Source organism: Hypanus sabinus, chromosome 31, assembly GCF_030144855.1.
Source record: "Hypanus sabinus isolate sHypSab1 chromosome 31, sHypSab1.hap1, whole genome shotgun sequence".
NCBI classification, from domain to species: Eukaryota; Metazoa; Chordata; class Chondrichthyes; order Myliobatiformes; family Dasyatidae; genus Hypanus; species Hypanus sabinus.
The window spans coordinates 38399420-38416708 of NC_082736.1; the positions used below are offsets into that span (position 1 = coordinate 38399420).

Here is a 17289-nt window from a genome sequence, read left to right on the forward strand (position 1 = left end):
ATCTCCCAACTGGCACTTATCCCTGCAAACGGAAGTGCTACACCTGTCCCTACACCTCCTCTCTTACCCAGGGCCCCAAACAGTCCTTCCAGGTGAGCCAACACTTCACCTGTGAGTCTGTTGGGGTCATCTATTGCATCCGGTGCTCCGGTGCGGCCTCCTCTACATCGGCGAGACCCGACGCAGATTAGGGACTGCATCAGTGAGCAGCTCCACTCTGTCCGCCACAACAGACAGGATCTCCCGGTTGCAACCCACTTCAACTCTGCCTCTCATTCCCATCCAGATATGTCCATACATGGCCTCCTCTACTGCCATGATGAGGCCAAACTCAGGTTGGAGGAGCAACACCCCAAATACCGTCTGGGTAGTCTCCAGCCCCTTGGCATGAACATTCGAAGGGTCTCGGCCCAAAGAGTTGACTGTTTGTTTCCACGGATGCTGCCCGACCTGCTGAGTTCCTCCAGTGTGTTGAATGTCTTGCTATGAGGAGTGTTTGGCAGCTTCGGACCTGTACTGACTGGATTTCAGAAGAAAGCAGGGGGTTCTCACTGAAACTTACCGACTGTTGAAAGGACTAGGTAGGTTGGATAGAGGATGTTTCCTGTGGTGGAGATATCCAGAACTAGAGGACATAGCCTCAGAATTGTGGGGCCACCTTTCAGAACAGAAGTAAGGAGGATTTTTTTTTTGTCAAAGAGTAGAGAACCTGGGGAATGTTCTGCCACAGATTGTGGTGGAGGCCTAGTCCGTGGGTATATTTAAAGTGGAGATTGATAGCTTCCTGATTGGTCAGGGCATCAAGGAATATGGTGAGAGGGCAGGGTTGAGTGGGATCAGGGATCAGCCATGATGAAATGGCGGAGTGGGCTCGATGGGCTGAATGACCTAATTCTGCTCCTTTGTCTTATTCCAGGCACCCACGACTCTCTGTGTAAAAAAAAACTTGCCCCGTACATCTCCTTTAAACGTTGCCCTGTGCAATAGTCGTAGGCTATTTATATGCCTAAGACTTTTGTGTGGTGCTGCAGCAGGGGTGTTTGATGGCTCTGGGCCTGGAATTTAGAAGAATGAGGGGGTTGGGATCTCATTGAAACCTATCAAATATTAAAAATCCTAGATAGAGTGGATGTGGAGAGTATATTTCCCACCACAGGGGAGTCTAGGACCAGAGGGCATAGTCTCAGAATAGAACAGAGATGAAGAGAAATTCCTTTAGCCGGCGGGTAGTAAATCTGTGTAATTCATTGCCACAGCAGGCTGTGGAGGACAAGGTATTGGGAATAGTTAAAACGGAGGTTGATAAGGTTCTTGATCAGTCAGGGTGTCAAAGGTTAGAGGGAGAAGGCAGGAGAATGGAGTTGAGAGGGATAGTAAATCAGCCATGATGGAATGGTGGAGAAGACTTGATGGGCTGAATGGCCTAATTCTGCTGTGAGACTTATGATCTAATAATCAAAATAATATTTAAGGTTAAAATTTCAAAGTAAATTGTTAATCAAAGTACTACAGTATGTCACACTCTGAGATTCATTTTCTTGCGGGCATTCACAGTAAATACAAAGAAACACAATACCGTCCTTGAAAGACGGTAAACAATAAAGACGTACGGGCAACCAGAGTGCAAAAGACGCCAAACTGCGCAAATACAAGGGGGAAAATAAATAAATAAATAAGTGGCAAATATCGTGAACGTGATGAAGAGTCCTTGAAAGTGAGTCCATTGGTTTTGGGACATTTCAGTGGAGGGGTGACTGAAGTTGAGTGGAGTTTTCCGCTTTGGTTCGAGAGCCTGATGGTTGAGGGGTGTAACTGTTCCTGCATCTAACTCCACGGGAACGAGGAGGCCTAACCAGTATTCTATATAACTTCCTGACCCGTGAACTCAGAGACCCGTCTCATAAAGGCAAGTGTAACATCCACATCCTTTACCTCCCTGTTGACCTGTGCAGCCTCTTGCAGGGAGAAGGTGGGAAATAATTGTTAACCACATCCACGTTTTGCATCGTGCACTTCAAGAGTTGGTGCCGATTAAAAACGTTTCCCAGTTGGTTTTGCTGGACTGCTGTCTTGAAATCCTAGATTACTCGAGCATCCTTGTCTCTCTGAAGTGCGAGGCGATGAGTACGAGCGAGAGCGGAGCCTTCATTATGTGTTCAAATTGTCTCGGTGCCCACTTGTCCACAAGGATATTTTCAGGATGGAAATTGGCCTGCGTTGTACTGCCGTGTTCACGTCTGAAACATGTCACTCAAGAACGATTACATTTTACTGAGGACTTGCATCCGGACCCACGGCTGACACATCACATGCGTCAGGCTTTGAGAATCTCAGGTTCGTTTTTAATCAGCATCTAAATGCCCCGTCTTTAAGAGGGAGGTCAGCGGGCTTGAGGAGCTTCTCGTCCTACCTAACATCACAGGCTCCCGAGGTTCAAAATTCAAAGTAAATTTTACTATCACCACATGCAACCCTGAGATTCATTTTCCTGCGGGCGTACTCAGCAAATCTATAGAACAGTAACTATAACAGGATCAATGAAAGATCAACCAGAGTGCAGAAGACAACAAACTGGGCAAATGCAAACATAAATAAACAGCAATAAATAACGAGAACAGGAGATAATGAGGTAAAGAGTCAATAAAGTGAGGTAATTGGCTGTGGGATTGGGGCAAGTGGGTATAGTTATCCCCTTTTGTTCAAGAGGCTGATGGTTGAGGGGTAGCTAGTTCACTGTAGAACAAAGAAATGCAATAGAGTCACTGAAAAACTACTCAGACAAAGACTGCAAAATAACGTGCGCAAATAATAATTAATAAGTAAGTAATGTTGAAACATGAATCATTCAGTGCTCAGAAGTGAGTTCATAGGCTGTGGGATTAGTTCAGCGGTGAGGTGGTTCAGAGTCTGATGGTGGAGGGGTAATTACTGTTCCTGAACCTGGCGGTGTGGGCCCTGAGGCTCCTGCACCTCCATCCCGACAGCCTGCCCTGAGTGATGGATGCTGCTGCCTTGTGCTATGCTCCTTGGAGATGTGCTCGGAGATGGGCAGATCTTTGCCTGTGAAGGGCTGGGCTGTATCCACTACCCTAACCCTCTGTGTAAGATACTCACCTGCAGAGTCACACAGCAGACCAACAGGCCCTTTAGCCCATCTTGTCCAGTGAGCTTGTCGCATCTGCCTGTGTTTGCTCCACGGTCTTCTATCCATGGATCTTCGACACATAAGGGACTCTGCAGGTGCTGGAAATCCAGAGTGACACACACAGAATGCTGGAGGAACTCAGTGGGTCTTCATTAAAACTTGGCACGAAATATCACCTCTGTGTTCCTTTCCATAGATGCTGCCTGACCTGCTGACTTCCTCATGGATTAATCTAGATGGCTGTTAAATGCTGCTAATGTGCTCATCTCACTCCAAATTTGCACCACCCCTTGCATGAAGAAGCTGCCTGATGTGCTCTTTTAACCCATTGCCTCTCATCTGAAACCTATGCCTCGGCACCCCCTTCCCTGGAGAAAAGGACAATAAACTTTCACCCTGTCTATATCCATCATGATCTACTAGACCTCTATCAGACCATGTCTCCGTCTCCTACATTCCAGAGGCTTTATAAAGCACTGGTGAGGCCTCACTTGGAGTATTGTGAGCAGCTTTGGGCCCCTTATCTTAAAAAAGGATGTGCAGACACTGGAGAGGATTCAAAGGAGGTTCACAGAAGTGATTCCAGGATTGAATGGCTCGTCATATGAAGAGTGTTTAATGGCTCTGGGCCTGTATTCACTGGAATTCAGAAGAATGAAACCTATTGAGTGTTGAAAGGCCTCGATAGAGTGGATGTGGAGAGGATGTTGCTTATGGTGGGGGAGTCTATGACCAAAGATCACAGCCTCAGAAAAGAGGGGCATCCTTTTAGAAAGGAGATGAGGAGGAATTTCTTTAGCCAGAGATTGGTGAATCTGTGGAATTCGTTGCCACGGGCAGCTGTGGAGGCCAAGTTACTGGGTGTATTTAAGGCAGAGGGTAAAAGATTCTTGATTAGTCAGGGCGTGAAGGGATACAGGGAGAAGAATAGAGATTGGGGCTGAGAGGGAAAATGGATCAGCCATGATGAAATAGCAGAGCAGACCTGATGGGCCAAATGGCCTAATTCTGTTCCTATATCTTATGGTCTTAGCTTATAAAATCCTAGTCAATGCAACCTCTACTTGTAGCTCAGGCCCCCAAGTCCTGCCAGCATCTTCCCAAGAACAGTGTGACCATCCTAAACCAGGAGACCTCTCTGCCGGTCTACACCACGACTAACCATGCCCCTTCCCATCCCTTCCCCCGTGCGGTACGCGTTGTGCCTGGCAAGCTTTCGCGATGAGACGGGAATTAATATTATTTTGTGTTTTTGTGTCTTCTATTCCATCGACTTCCTTATAGAAAAAAAAAGCATTAGTCAGCAACTAGCGTTTGCTCGATGCTTTTTGTGTTCTGACTATTTTGTTTTGTCCTTTCTCGGCATCCCTCTGGAGGGGAGATGTCTGTCACAAATTGAATCTGTGATTGTGACAAAAATATTACAGCTCATTTCTTCCCATAAAGTTTCGATCTTTTCTTTATTGTGTTCTTCATTTCTTCCTTTTCAAGGTCCCGCTCACCTGATGTTAAGCAGCCAAGGTAATGGGCTTTATATATTTATTTTCTTTGAGCTCGCATCTCCTTTCGTTCTGTCCCATTGTCGTTGAAACCATGTTCATCCCAGATAACTTCCTCCACCACCTCCAGCCTTTGCTCAGAGCTGCAGTGTTATCGTCTGATCATTGCCTTCCTGAGAGATATTGCAATCACTTCCCATCCAGTGACCCTTCCTGTCTTGACTGTCCACTGGCATCTTTGCTTCTGTTCTGCCGATCCGCGTTGCATGGATAATTTCTGAGGGTATTTTATTTTTTCCGGGAGCGCTACTGCGGACGGAATAGGACTGTGCTTGGATGTGTGCCTTGAGTGAAGTACGTGAGTCCCTCCGTGTACAACAGCAACTTTTCTCTTCTGGTAGAGATAAAGGACATTTGTCGGAGTTCAGTTTGCCTGAGGTTGCTTTGGTTCAGACCATAAGACATAGGAACACAATTAGGCCATTCAGCTCATCAAGTCCGCTCCGGCATTCCATCACGGCTGATTTATTTTCCCTCTCGACTCCATTTTCCTGCCTTCTCCTCATGCCCTGACTAATCAAGAATGTATCACCCTTTCCCTTAAATATACTCAACAACTTGGCCTCAATGGTATCTGTAACAAAGAATTCCACAGATTCACCACCCTCCAGCTAAAGAAATTCCTCCTCATCTCTGTTCTAAATGGACGCCCCTCTATTCTGAGACTGTGCCCTCTGGCCCCAGACTCCGCCACTATAGGGTTGCTGTGTTGGTCTGCTGGGCAATCCTCCAGAACTTCAGATCTCGATCGGGATGTGAGAACTTCCTGACATTGGGAAGTGTCGATTTGCTGTAAAACTCTTCCCGAATTTCAGACCCCAAATTTGGGAACTTCCTGACATCAGGAAGTACTGGTTTGCTGAATGATCATCCCAAATTTCAGACTTGGTGTTTGGGAACTTCCTGACATTGGGAAGTACTGCTTTGCTGAATGCTCACCCCATGTTTCAGATCCAGAGTAAGCCACTGGCTATGAGGACCAGCCAGCAATGGGAATCATGGTGGTCACATCAAGTTGGGTGCATTGTGCTCAGCTCTGGTGTTTGTTGAGATGGGAATGGACTGACTAACCATGGGACTCAGGCTCCTCCAGTGGAAGCAAGACAAGGCCATTCAGCCCCTTGAAGCCTGTTTCACCTCAGCACTGCCTCCCCACACCCCTTCCACCCCTGAGATTTGGAAATTTGACCCCCCACCCCCCATGATGGGATGACACCCTCTTCCTGCACTATCCCCAGGGCAAGTAAATATATTACCAAAAACTACCTTAAGATCAATTTTCTTGCAGGTAGGTGTTCTGCCTTCTGCAGAAATCGCTTACTTGACCGTTCGTCCCTCCCCATTAATCTCCCTCCCAGCACTTATCCCTACACCTGCCCATTCACTTCCTCCCTTGCCTGTTTTCAGGGCTCTGCACAGTCCTTCCAGGTGAGATAACACTTCACCTGCAAATCTGCTGGGGTCGTCTATTGTGTACGGGGCTCCTGATGCAGCCTCCTCTTGATTGGTGAGACCCAACGTAAACTGGGGGAATCGCTTCATTGAGCACCTCTGCTCCATCTGCCAAAAGCGGAAGTTCCGGGAGGCCATAGGTTTTAATTCCAGTTCCCATTTTTGTGCCAGGATGAGGCCACCTTCAGAGTGGAGGAGCAACTCCTTATATTCCATCTGGGTAGCCTGCAACCTGGTTTCACCTCTTATCTTCCAGCTGGCCCCATTTCCCTTCCCCCACCACTTTATTCCGGCTTCTTCCCCCCTTCTTTCCAGTCCTGGAGAAGATCGCAGCCTGAAACATCGATTGCCTATTCATTTCAACAGAAGCTGACTGACCTGCTGAGTTCCTTCAGCATTTTGTGTGTATTGATCTGGATTTCTGCAGAAGCTCTTGTGTTTATGATTGAGGGGAAAGTTTAAAAATCCAAAGCGACACGCACAAAACGCCAGAGGAACTCAACAGGCCAGGCAGCACCAATAGAAATGAGTAGTCAGCGATGTTTCAGGCTGAGACCTTTCATCAGTCCTGTCAGCTCTTTACCTGCCTGACCTGCTGAGCTCCTCCAGCTTTTCATGTGTGTGTGTTGCTCTGGATTTCCACCATCTGCAGGATCTCTTGTGGTAAAGAAGTATAATAGAATTTATGGAAAACTATACTTAAACAAAGACTGAGAAACAACTAATTTATTCCCCAATACCCAGAAATTTGATCACCTGTGAACTAGATTAACCCAGACCTGGTCACCACTGACCTCTGGGGAACAGAGACCAAAGAAATGTCCCCCATGATGAGGGAAAAAATGAAATATGAAGGTAAGCTAGAAAAAAGTGATACCAAGTTTTTTTTTCAGATACAATGTAGAAAGAGTAAGAGAGGCAAGAGTAGATATCCGACCACTGGAAATGATGCTGGAGAGGTAGTAATGGGGGACAGGGAAAAGGCAGGCAAACTGAGTGAGTATTTAGAGTCAACCTTCACTGTGGAAGACACTAGCAGTATGGTGGAAGTTTGAGAGTATTAGAGGGTAGAAGAGAGTGCAATTGCTGTCAATAGGGAGAAGATGCTAGGGAAGCTGAAAGGTCTGCAGACAGATCAGTCACCTGGGCCAGATGGACTACACCTGGGTTCTGAAGGAGGTGGCTGAATAGATTGTGGAGACCTTAGTAATGATCTTTCTAGGTTCTGGCACGGTTCTGGAGGGCCCGAGTTACATGGAAAGATTGAATAGTTTAGGACTTTAGACAGAAGTTTAGGACAGAAGACTGAGGGGAATCAAAATTATGGCAGGTGCAGATAGGGGAAATGTAGGCAGGCATTTTCCACTGAAGTTTGGTGGGACTGCAACCAGAGGCCATAGGTTAAGGGAGAAAGGTGAAAAGTTTAAGGCGGACATGAGGGGAAACTTCTTCAGCTCAAGTGGGGCATGTGAGCCCAATCTCAATGTTTAGGAGAAGTTTGGATAGGTATGTGGATGGTAGGGGTCTGGTGGGCTATGGCCCCATTGCAGGTTGATGGGAGTAGGTAGATTAAATGGCTCAGCACAAGAGCTGGTTTCTGTGCTGTACCTTTCTGTGACTGGAAAATTGGAAATGTCATTCCGCTCTTCAGGAAAGGAGAGAGGCAGAAGAAAGGAAATTATAGGCCAGTTAGTCCAACCTCAGTGGTTGGGAAGATGTTGGAGTCAATTGTCAGGGATGGAGTCTCAGGGTAGTTGGCGGCACATGGTAAAATAGGTCAAAGTCAGCATGGTTTCCTTAAGGGAAAACCTTGTCTGCCAAACCTATTGGAATTATTTGAGGAAATAACAAGCAGGATAGACAAAGGAGAACCAGTGAATGTTGTGTACTTGGATTTTCAGAAGAGTTTAAAAAGGTGCCACATGAGGCTGCTTAATAAGCTAAGGGCTTATAGTATTACAGGAAAGATACTGGCATGGATAAAACATGACCTGATTGGCTGCTGGTGACTAATGGTGTTCCATAGAGGTTGGCATTGGGTCCGCTTCTATTTATGTTACATGTCAATGCTTTGGATGATGGGATTGTGGCCAAGTTTGTGGATGATGAGAAGAAAGTTGGAGGAGCAAGTAGTACTGAGGAAGCAGGGAGTCTGCAGAGGACTTAGACAGATTAGGAGAATGGGCAAAGAAGTGGCAGGTGGAATTCCAGCTTGGGAAATGTCTGGTCATACACTTTGGTAAAAGGAACAAAAATGTAGACTGTTTTACAAACAATCAGAAAATTCAGTAGTATGAGTATTCCAGAAAGGTTAATGTACAGTTCAGTCTGTGGTGAGGAAGGCAAATGCAATGTTAGCATTCATTTCAAGAGGACTGGAATATAAAAACAAGGATGTAATGTTGAGGCTTTATAAAGCACTGGGGAGGCCTCGCTTGGAGTACTGTGAACAGCTTTTGGGACTATTATCTAAGAAAGGATGTGCTGATATTGGAGAGGGTCCAGAGGAGGTACAGCAGAACGATTCTAGGATTGAATGGGTTATTGTATGAGAATCGTTTGATGGCTCTGGGCCTCTACTCACTGGAATTCAGAAGAATAGAAACACAGAAACATAGAAAACCTACAGCACAATACAGGCCCTTCTGCCCACAAAGCTGTGTCGAACATGTCCTTACTTTAGAAATTACCTAGGCCTACCCATAGCCCTCTATTTTTCTGAGCCCAATGTACCTGTACAGGAGTCACTTAAAAGACCCTATCGTAACCGCCTCCACCACTGTCGCTGGCAGCCCATTCCACACACTCACTACTCCCTGAGTAAAAAACTTACCCCTGACATCTCCTCTGTACCTAATACCAAGCACTTTAAAACTGTGCCCGCTCGTGTTAGCCATTTCAGACCTGGGAAAAAGCCTCTGTCTATCCACACAATCAATGCCTCTCATCATCTATCAGGTCACTTCTATTCCTCCGTCACTCCATGGAATAAAGGCCGGGTCCACTCAACCTATTCTCACAAGGCATGCTCCCCAATCCAGGTAAATTCCTCGTAAATCTCCTCTGCACCCTTTCTATGGCTTCCACATCCTTCCCATCGTGAGGCAACCAGAATTGAGCACAGTACACTAAGTGGGGTCTGACCAGGTCCTATATAGCTGCAACATTACCTCTCGGCTCCTGAACTCAGTCCCACGATGGATGAAGGTCAATGCACTGTATGATTTCTTAACCACAGAGTCAACCTGTGCAGCTGCTTTGAGTGTCCTATGGACTCGGGCCCCAAGATCCCTCTGAACCTCCACACTGCCAAGAGTCTTACCATTAATATTATATTATAAAATGATGGGTGGCCTCATTGAAACCTGTTGAATTTTGAAAAGCCCACACAGATAGAGTGGATGAAGAGAGGATGCTTCCTATAGTGGGGGAGTCTAGGACCAGAGGACACAGATAGAGTGGATGTGGAGAGGATGTTTCCTACAGTGGGGGAGTCTAGGACCAGAGGACACAGATAGACTGGATGTGGAGAGGATGTTTCCTATTGTGGGAGAGTCTAGGACCAGAGGACACAGATAGAGTGGATGTGGAGAGGACTTTTCCTATAGTAGGGGAGTCTAGGACCAGAGGACACAGATAGAGTGGATGTGGAGAGGGTGTTTCCTATAGTGGGGGAGTCTAGGACCAGAGGACACAGATAGAGTGGATGTGGAGAGGATGTTTCCGATGGTGGGGGTGTCAAGGACCAGAGGACACAGATAGAGTGGATGTGGAGAGGATGTTTCCGATGGTGGGGGTGTCAAGGACCAGAGGACACGGATAAAGTGGATACGGGGAGAATGTTTCCTATGGTGGGAGAGTCTAGGACCAGAGGGCACAGCCTCAGAATAGAGGGATGTCCATTTAGAACAGAGATGAGGAGGAATTTCTTTGGCTAGAGGGTGGTGAATCTAAGGAATTTGTTGCCACATGAGTCTGTAGTGGCCAGATCTTTGAGCGTATTTAGGACAGAGTTGATAGATCTTGATGAGTGAGGGTGATGGGAGTAGGCAGTTTAAATGGTTTGGCCATATATAGGGAGGATGCAGTTGAGAAGAAAATGGATCAGGCACGTTGGAACCAGTGCACTCCCTCCCCGGCGAGTCTGTCTGTCTGTCCCATGGGGAGGGACCAAAACTATCCAAAACAATCTGGTCCCAGACTCACCGTCACAGAGTACAGCACAGGAAGAGACCCTTTGACCCACCTTATCCATACTAACCCAGATTCCCATTTGCTCACATTTAGTCCATGTCCCCTCTAAACCCGTTGGTTAACGGAATTGGTAATAGAGGTCGCGAACCTCTGCTCTGAACCTTTCCTGACTTTCAAATGTTAATGTTCCTGCCTCAACCACCTCCTCTGGCTGCTCGTTGCATGTATGCACCACTGATGGCAAAGAAGTTGCCCCTCAGAATTCTATTAACTCTCACCTTACACCTGCTATTGAGAGAAATCTGAGCCCTCTAGTTCCTGATTCCCCAGTCCTAGGGAACAATGGTCTGAGCTCTCACCCTATCCGAGTCCTATACTCTCTTTTCGTTCTGTTCTTGCGATACTTATTTAATTAACCGTTTAATATACACTAATTCCATTTTTGCCACAAAGTTATCAAATTTGATGACATATGCCAATGATATTAAACATGATTCTGATGCAGATTCTCTGTAAGGCCAGTCCTCAGTCCCCCACACTTCAAGCAATAAAAACCCAACCTGAGCAAGCTCTCTGAAAAACTCATGCCGGGCGCATCATCATAAATCTGCAGTCCACCCTTTTCTGTAGCTGGGCGACCAGAAGTGAGCCCAGTACTCAGAAAGCAGCCACACCAACGTCTCTACAACTGCAACATAATGCCCTGCAGCTGGACTGCCGACAAAGGCCAGCATGCCAGATGCCTTCTTCACCACCGGGTCGATGTGTGACACCACTTTCCGAAACTATGTACCTGTTCTCTCCGTGCCTCTGTTCTACAACAGTACCTGGGGCGGTGGAAGTCTAACCCTGGCTTGACTTCCCAAAATACAACATCTGAATTGCAAATGCATTCTTGCCAACGTCTTGTACAACTGCAACACAACATCCTGTCTCCTGTAGCCAGTGCCCTGACTGATGAAGGCCAGCATGCCGAGTGCTTTCTTCACCACCCTGTCTACGTGTCAGAAACGTGCCTCTGTTCTCCAACAGTCCCCGGGACTCTGCCATTCACTGTGAAAGTCTGACCCTGTGAGGTCTTATAGAACTGCAACAGAGCATCACAACCCAATGCCCTGACTGATGATGAAGGCCAGTGCGCCAATACCTTCTTCACCACCCTGCCTACCTGCAACACCACTCTCAGGGAATCACATACCTGTTTCCCTACGTCCCTCAGTTCTACAACGCAACTGACACCACCTTTGAGGAAATCACGTACCTGTTTCCCTACGTCCCTCAATTCTACAACATGACTGACACCTCTTTTGGGAAATCACGTACCTGTTTCCCTACGTCCCTCAATTCTACAACATGACTGACACCTCTTTTGGGAAATCACGTACCTGTTTCCCTACATCCCTCAATTCTACAACATGACTGACACCTCTTTTGGGAAATCACGTACCTGTTTCCCTACGTCCCTCAGTTCTACAACATGACTGACACCTCTTTTGGGAAATCACGTACCTGTTTCCCTACGTCCCTCAATTCTACAACATGACTGACACCTCTTTTGGGAAATCACGTACCTGTTTCCCTACGTCCCTCAATTCTACAACATGACTGACACCTCTTTTGGGAAATCACGTACCTGTTTCCCTACATCCCTCAATTCTACAACATGACTGACACCTTTTTCAGGAAATCACGTACCTGTTTCCCTACGTCCCTCAATTCTACAACATGACTGACACCTCTTTTGGGAAATCACGTACCTGTTTCCCTACATCCCTCAATTCTACAACATGACTGACACCTCTTTCGGGAAATCACGTACCTGTGTCCCTACGTCCCTCAGTTCTACAACACAACTGACACCACCTTTGGGGAACTATGTGCCTGTTTCCCTACGTCCCTCAGTTCTACAACATGACTGACACCTCTTACGGGAAATCACGTACCTGTTTCCCTACGTCCCTCAGTTCTACAACACAACTGACACCACCTTTGGGGAACTATGTGCCTGTTTCCCTACGTCCCTCAGTTCTACAACATGACTGACACCTCTTTCGAGAAATCACATCCTTGTTCTTCAAGGTCCCTCAGTTCAGCAACACTTCCTTTTGCGAGGGCACCCCGCTCACATCACATCTCTCCAGGAGTCAGAGAGCCACCCACAGGCTCTTTGGCCCAACATCTCCATGTCTAACATCAAGAACCCTTTACTCAATTGAAAAACCACCCTCAGGTGATGGAGATGCCCCTCAGCTTCCTCTCACCCTCAGGTTCCTGATTCCCCCGTCCTAGGGAATCAGAGTTAGTAAGGCCTCCTCCACATTGCCGGCTCAGGAACATGCCATGCTGTCAAATCGGTCTATGCCCATTAAACCCACTCCCATTTGCCCACGTTTGGGCCATATCTTGCTAAATTGTTCTATCTGTGTACCTGTCCAAGTGTCTTAAATGTTGTTAATGTACCTGCCTCAACCACTCCCTCTGGCAGCTCGTTCCAGATATGGACCTCCCTCTAGGTAAAGAAGTTACCTTTCAGTTTCCTCTTAAATCTCTCCCCTTCCCCCTTAAACCTGTGCCCACTGGTTCTTAGTTCCCCAACCTCGGGGGAAAGACTGTTCACAGTCACCCTATCTACACCCCTCATGCTATATTCACCTCTATAAGGTCACCCCTCAGTCTCCACACCCTATCTGTGTCCCTCATGGTTCTACAATCTCTATAAGGTCACCCCTCAGTCTCCTACACCCTATCTGTGTCCCACATGGTTCCAGACACCTCTATAAGATCACCCCTCAGTCTCCTACACCCTATCTGTGTCCCACATGGTTCTAGACACCTCTATAAGATCACCCCTCAGTCTCCTACACCCTATCTGTGTCCCTCATGGTTCTACAATCTCTATAAGGTCACCCCTCAGTCTCCTACACCCTATCTGTGTCCCTCATGGTTCTACAATCTCTATAAGGTCACCCCTCAGTCTCCTACACCCTATCTGTGTCCCACATGGTTCTAGACACCTCTATAAGATCACCCCTCAGTCTCCTACACCCTATCTGTGTCCCACATGGTTCTAGACACCTCTATAAGATCACCCCTCAGTCTCCTACACCCTATCTGTGTCCCTCATGGTTCTACACACCTCTATAAGGTCACCCCTCAGTCTCCTGCACCCTATCTGTGTCCCTCATGGTTCTACAATCTCTATAAGGTCACCCCTCAGTATCCTACACCCTATCTGTGTCCCTCATGGTTCTACAATCTCTATAAGGTCACCCCTCAGTCTCCTACACCCTATCTGTGTCCCTCATGGTTCTACACACCTCTATAAGGTCACCCCTCAGTCTCCTACACCCTATCTGTGTCCCTCATGGTTCTACACACCTCTATAAGGTCACCCCTCAGTCTCCTACACCCTACCTATGTTTCCTATTCCGTCCCATTCACCAAGTACACCTTTGCCGAAAACAGCCTGTCCCAATCCACGCATTTCTGATACCATCAAAATTGGCCTTTCTCCAATTTATAATCTCAACCCATGGAGCAGACCTTTCTTTTTTCATATTTACGTTGAACGACCGGCATTGTGGTCACAAGCTGCTCGGCATTCCCCTCCACAAATCTCTGTCACCTGCCACCTCTCCGGTATCACACACCCTCTCGCCGGGACTTCTACACACTGATGAAGGAAACTTTCCTGAACACACTTGACGAACTTTGTCCCATCTGGTCCTTTTACAGTCTGGGAGTCCCAGTCAAGAAGTGGAAAGTTGAAATCACTTATTATAATAATATAATGTCTCTTGCAGACTTGTTGCTCTAACTCTCTCGGACCGTTGGGTGGTCTGTAATATAGCCCCATTAACATGGTCATACATGTCTTATTACTCAGCTCCTCCTATAAAACCCCACTAGGTGAGTTCTCCAGCCTGTCCTGACTGAGCACTGCTGTGACATTTTCCCTGACTAGTAATGCCACTCCTCCTCCTTCAATCCCTCCCACTCTGTCATGTCCAAAACGACAGAAGCCCAGAATATTGAACTGCCAGGCCTACCCCTCCTACAGCCAAGTGTCACTAATGGTTACAACGTTGACCCATGCCCCCTCATCTGCCTTTCCTACAATGCTTATTGCATTGAAGTATATGCAGCTCAGGATGAGAGTTACTCTATACACAGTCTTTTTATTCTGACTTTGTCTGAGGCCTTTCAATATTCAATAGGTTTCACAGAAGATCGTACTTCATCCTTATAAACTCCGGCGAGTACAGACCCAGAGCCATCAAACACTCCTGTTGTGTTAACTCTTTCATTCCTGGATCATTCTTCTCAACCTCCTCTGCACCCTCTCCAATGTCAGCATGTGCTTTCTGAGATACGGCACCCAAAACTGCTCACAATCTTCCAAGTCATTCAGCCCAATGCCTTCTAAAGCCTCATATTATATTCTGGATCCTCTCAAAATGGATGCTGTCCCCTCCAACCCTTCAATGGTATTTACCCACCTCTGATAAACAGCACCCCCCCCCCCACATTCCTCCAATTACCTGAAAATTACGCTGCCCGTATTCGCCATTTCCATCCTGGGGAAAAGCGTCTGGCTGTCACACTCGATCTGTGCCTCTTATCATCTTGTACACCTCTGTCAGGTCACCTCTCATCCTCCTTCGCTAAAAGGGAAAAGCCCGAGCTCACTCAAACATTCCTCATAAAATGTGCTCTCTAATCCAGGCAGCATCCTGGTAAATCTCCTCTGCACCCTCTCTAATCCAGGCAGCATCCTGGTGAATCTCCTCTGCACCCTCTCTAATCCAGGCAGCATCCTGGTAAATCTCCTCTGCACCCTCTCTAATCCAGGCAGCATCCTGGTGAATCTCCCCTGCACCCTCTCTAATCCAGGCAGCATCCTGGTAAATCTCCTCTGCACCCTCTCTAATCCAGGCAGCATCCTGGTGAATCTGCTCTGCACCCTCTCTAATCCAGGCAGCATCCTGGTGAATCTCCTCTGCACCCTCTCTAATCCAGGCAACATCCTGGTAAATCTCCTCTGCACCCTCTCTAATCCAGGCAGCATCCTGGTGAATCTCCTCTGCACCCTCTCTAATCCAGGCAGCATCCTGGTAAATCTCCTCTGCACCCTCTCTAATCCAGGCAGCATCCTGGTAAATCTCCTCTGCACCCTCTCTAATCCAGGCAGCATCCTGGTGAATCTCCTCTGCACCCTCCCTAATCCAGGCAGCATCCTGGTAAATCTCCTCTGCACCCTCTCTAATCCAGTCAGCATCCTGGTGAATCTCCTCTGCACCCTCTCTAATCCAGACAGCATCCTGGTAAATCTCCTCTGCACCCTCTCTAATCCAGGCAGCATCCTGGTGAATCTCCTCTGCACCCTCTCTAATCCAGGCAGCATCCTGGTGAATCTCCTCTGCACCCTCTCTAATCCAGGCAGCATCCTGGTGAATCTCCTCTGCACCCTCTCTAATCCAGACAGCATCCTGGTAAATCTCCTCTGCACCCTCTCTAATCCAGGCAGCATCCTGGTGAATCTCCTCTGCACCCTCTCTAATCCAGGCAGCATCCTGGTGAATCTCCTCTGCACCCTCTCTAATCCAGGCAGCATCCTGGTGAATCTCCTCTGCACCCTCTCTAATCCAGGCAGCATCCTGCTGAATCTCCTCTGCACCCTCTCTAATCCAGGCAGCATCCTGGTAAATCTCCTCTGCACCCTCTCTAATCCAGGCAGCACCCTGGTAAATCTCCTCTGCACCCTCTCTAATCCAGGCAGCATCCTGATAAATCTCCTCTGCACCCTCTCTAATCCAGGCAGCATCCTGGTAAATCTCCTCTGCACCCTCTCTAATCCAGGCAGCACCCTGGTAAATCTCCTCTGCACCCTCTCTAATCCAGGCAGCATCCTGATAAATCTCCTCTGCACCCTCTCTAATCCAGACAGCATCCTGGTGAATCTCCTCTGCACCCTCTCTAATCCAGGCAGCATCCTGGTAAATCTCCTCTGCACCCTCTCTAATCCAGACAGCATCCTGGTGAATCTCCTCTGCACCCTCTCTAATCCAGACAGCATCCTGGTGAATCTCCTCTGCACCCTCTCTAATCCAGACAGCATCCTGGTGAATCTCCTCTGCACCCTCTCTAATCCAGACAGCATCCTAGTAAATCTCCTCTGCACCCTCTTTAAAGCTTCCACATCCTTCATGAGGCAACCAGAACTGAACACAATACCCCAAGTGTGGTCTAACGAGGGTTTAATGGATCTGCAAAGTTACCTTACGGCATTTGAACTCAGTCCCCCGATTAACGAAGGCCAACACACCAAACACCTTCTCAAACACCCGATCAACTTGTGCGGCAATGCTGAGGGATCAGTGGACGTGGAACCAAGGATCCCACTATTCCTCCACACTGCCACGAATCCTGTCAGTAACATTATATGCTGCCATCGAGTCTGAGGTTGGAAAGGGAATCACATAATGCTTCCTTCCCCCTGATCCATCATGGTTGCAACTGACTTCCCCCTCCCCTAATGTTTTCTTCTGACCTTCTCCCCTCCCCTAATGCTTCCCTCTGATCTCCCCCTCCCCCAATGTTTCCCTCTGACCTTCCCCTCCCCTAACGTTTCCCTCTGACCTTCCCCCTCCCGTAATGTTTCCACTTGACCTTCCCCCTCCCCAAAGTTTCCCTCTGACCTTCCCCCTCCCCTAATGTTTCCCTCTGACCTTCTCCCCTCCCCCAATGTTTCCCTCTGACCTTCCCCCTCCCCTAATGTTTCCCTCTGACCTTCTCCCCTCCCCTAAAGTTTCCCTTTGACCTTCCCCCTCCCCTAATGTTTCCCTCTGAACTTCCCCCTCCCCTAATGTTTCCCTTTGACCTTGGCCCCACCTCTAAAGTTTCCCTCTGACCTTCACCCCACCCCCAATGTTTCCCTCT

At 47.7% G+C, this 17289-nt stretch overlaps 1 protein-coding gene across 1 annotated transcript in view; it reads left to right on the plus strand.

Moving 5' to 3' along the window:
- Positions 1-17289, plus strand: part of LOC132384107 (neurexin-1-like) — a 1241271-nt gene that overhangs the window by 147373 nt on the left and 1076609 nt on the right. The window contains exons 3-4 of the mRNA XM_059955449.1: positions 4637-4666; positions 6687-6688. Coding sequence (XP_059811432.1) covers positions 4637-4666; positions 6687-6688 — 32 coding nt within the window. The remainder of the gene's footprint in view (positions 1-4636; positions 4667-6686; positions 6689-17289) is intronic.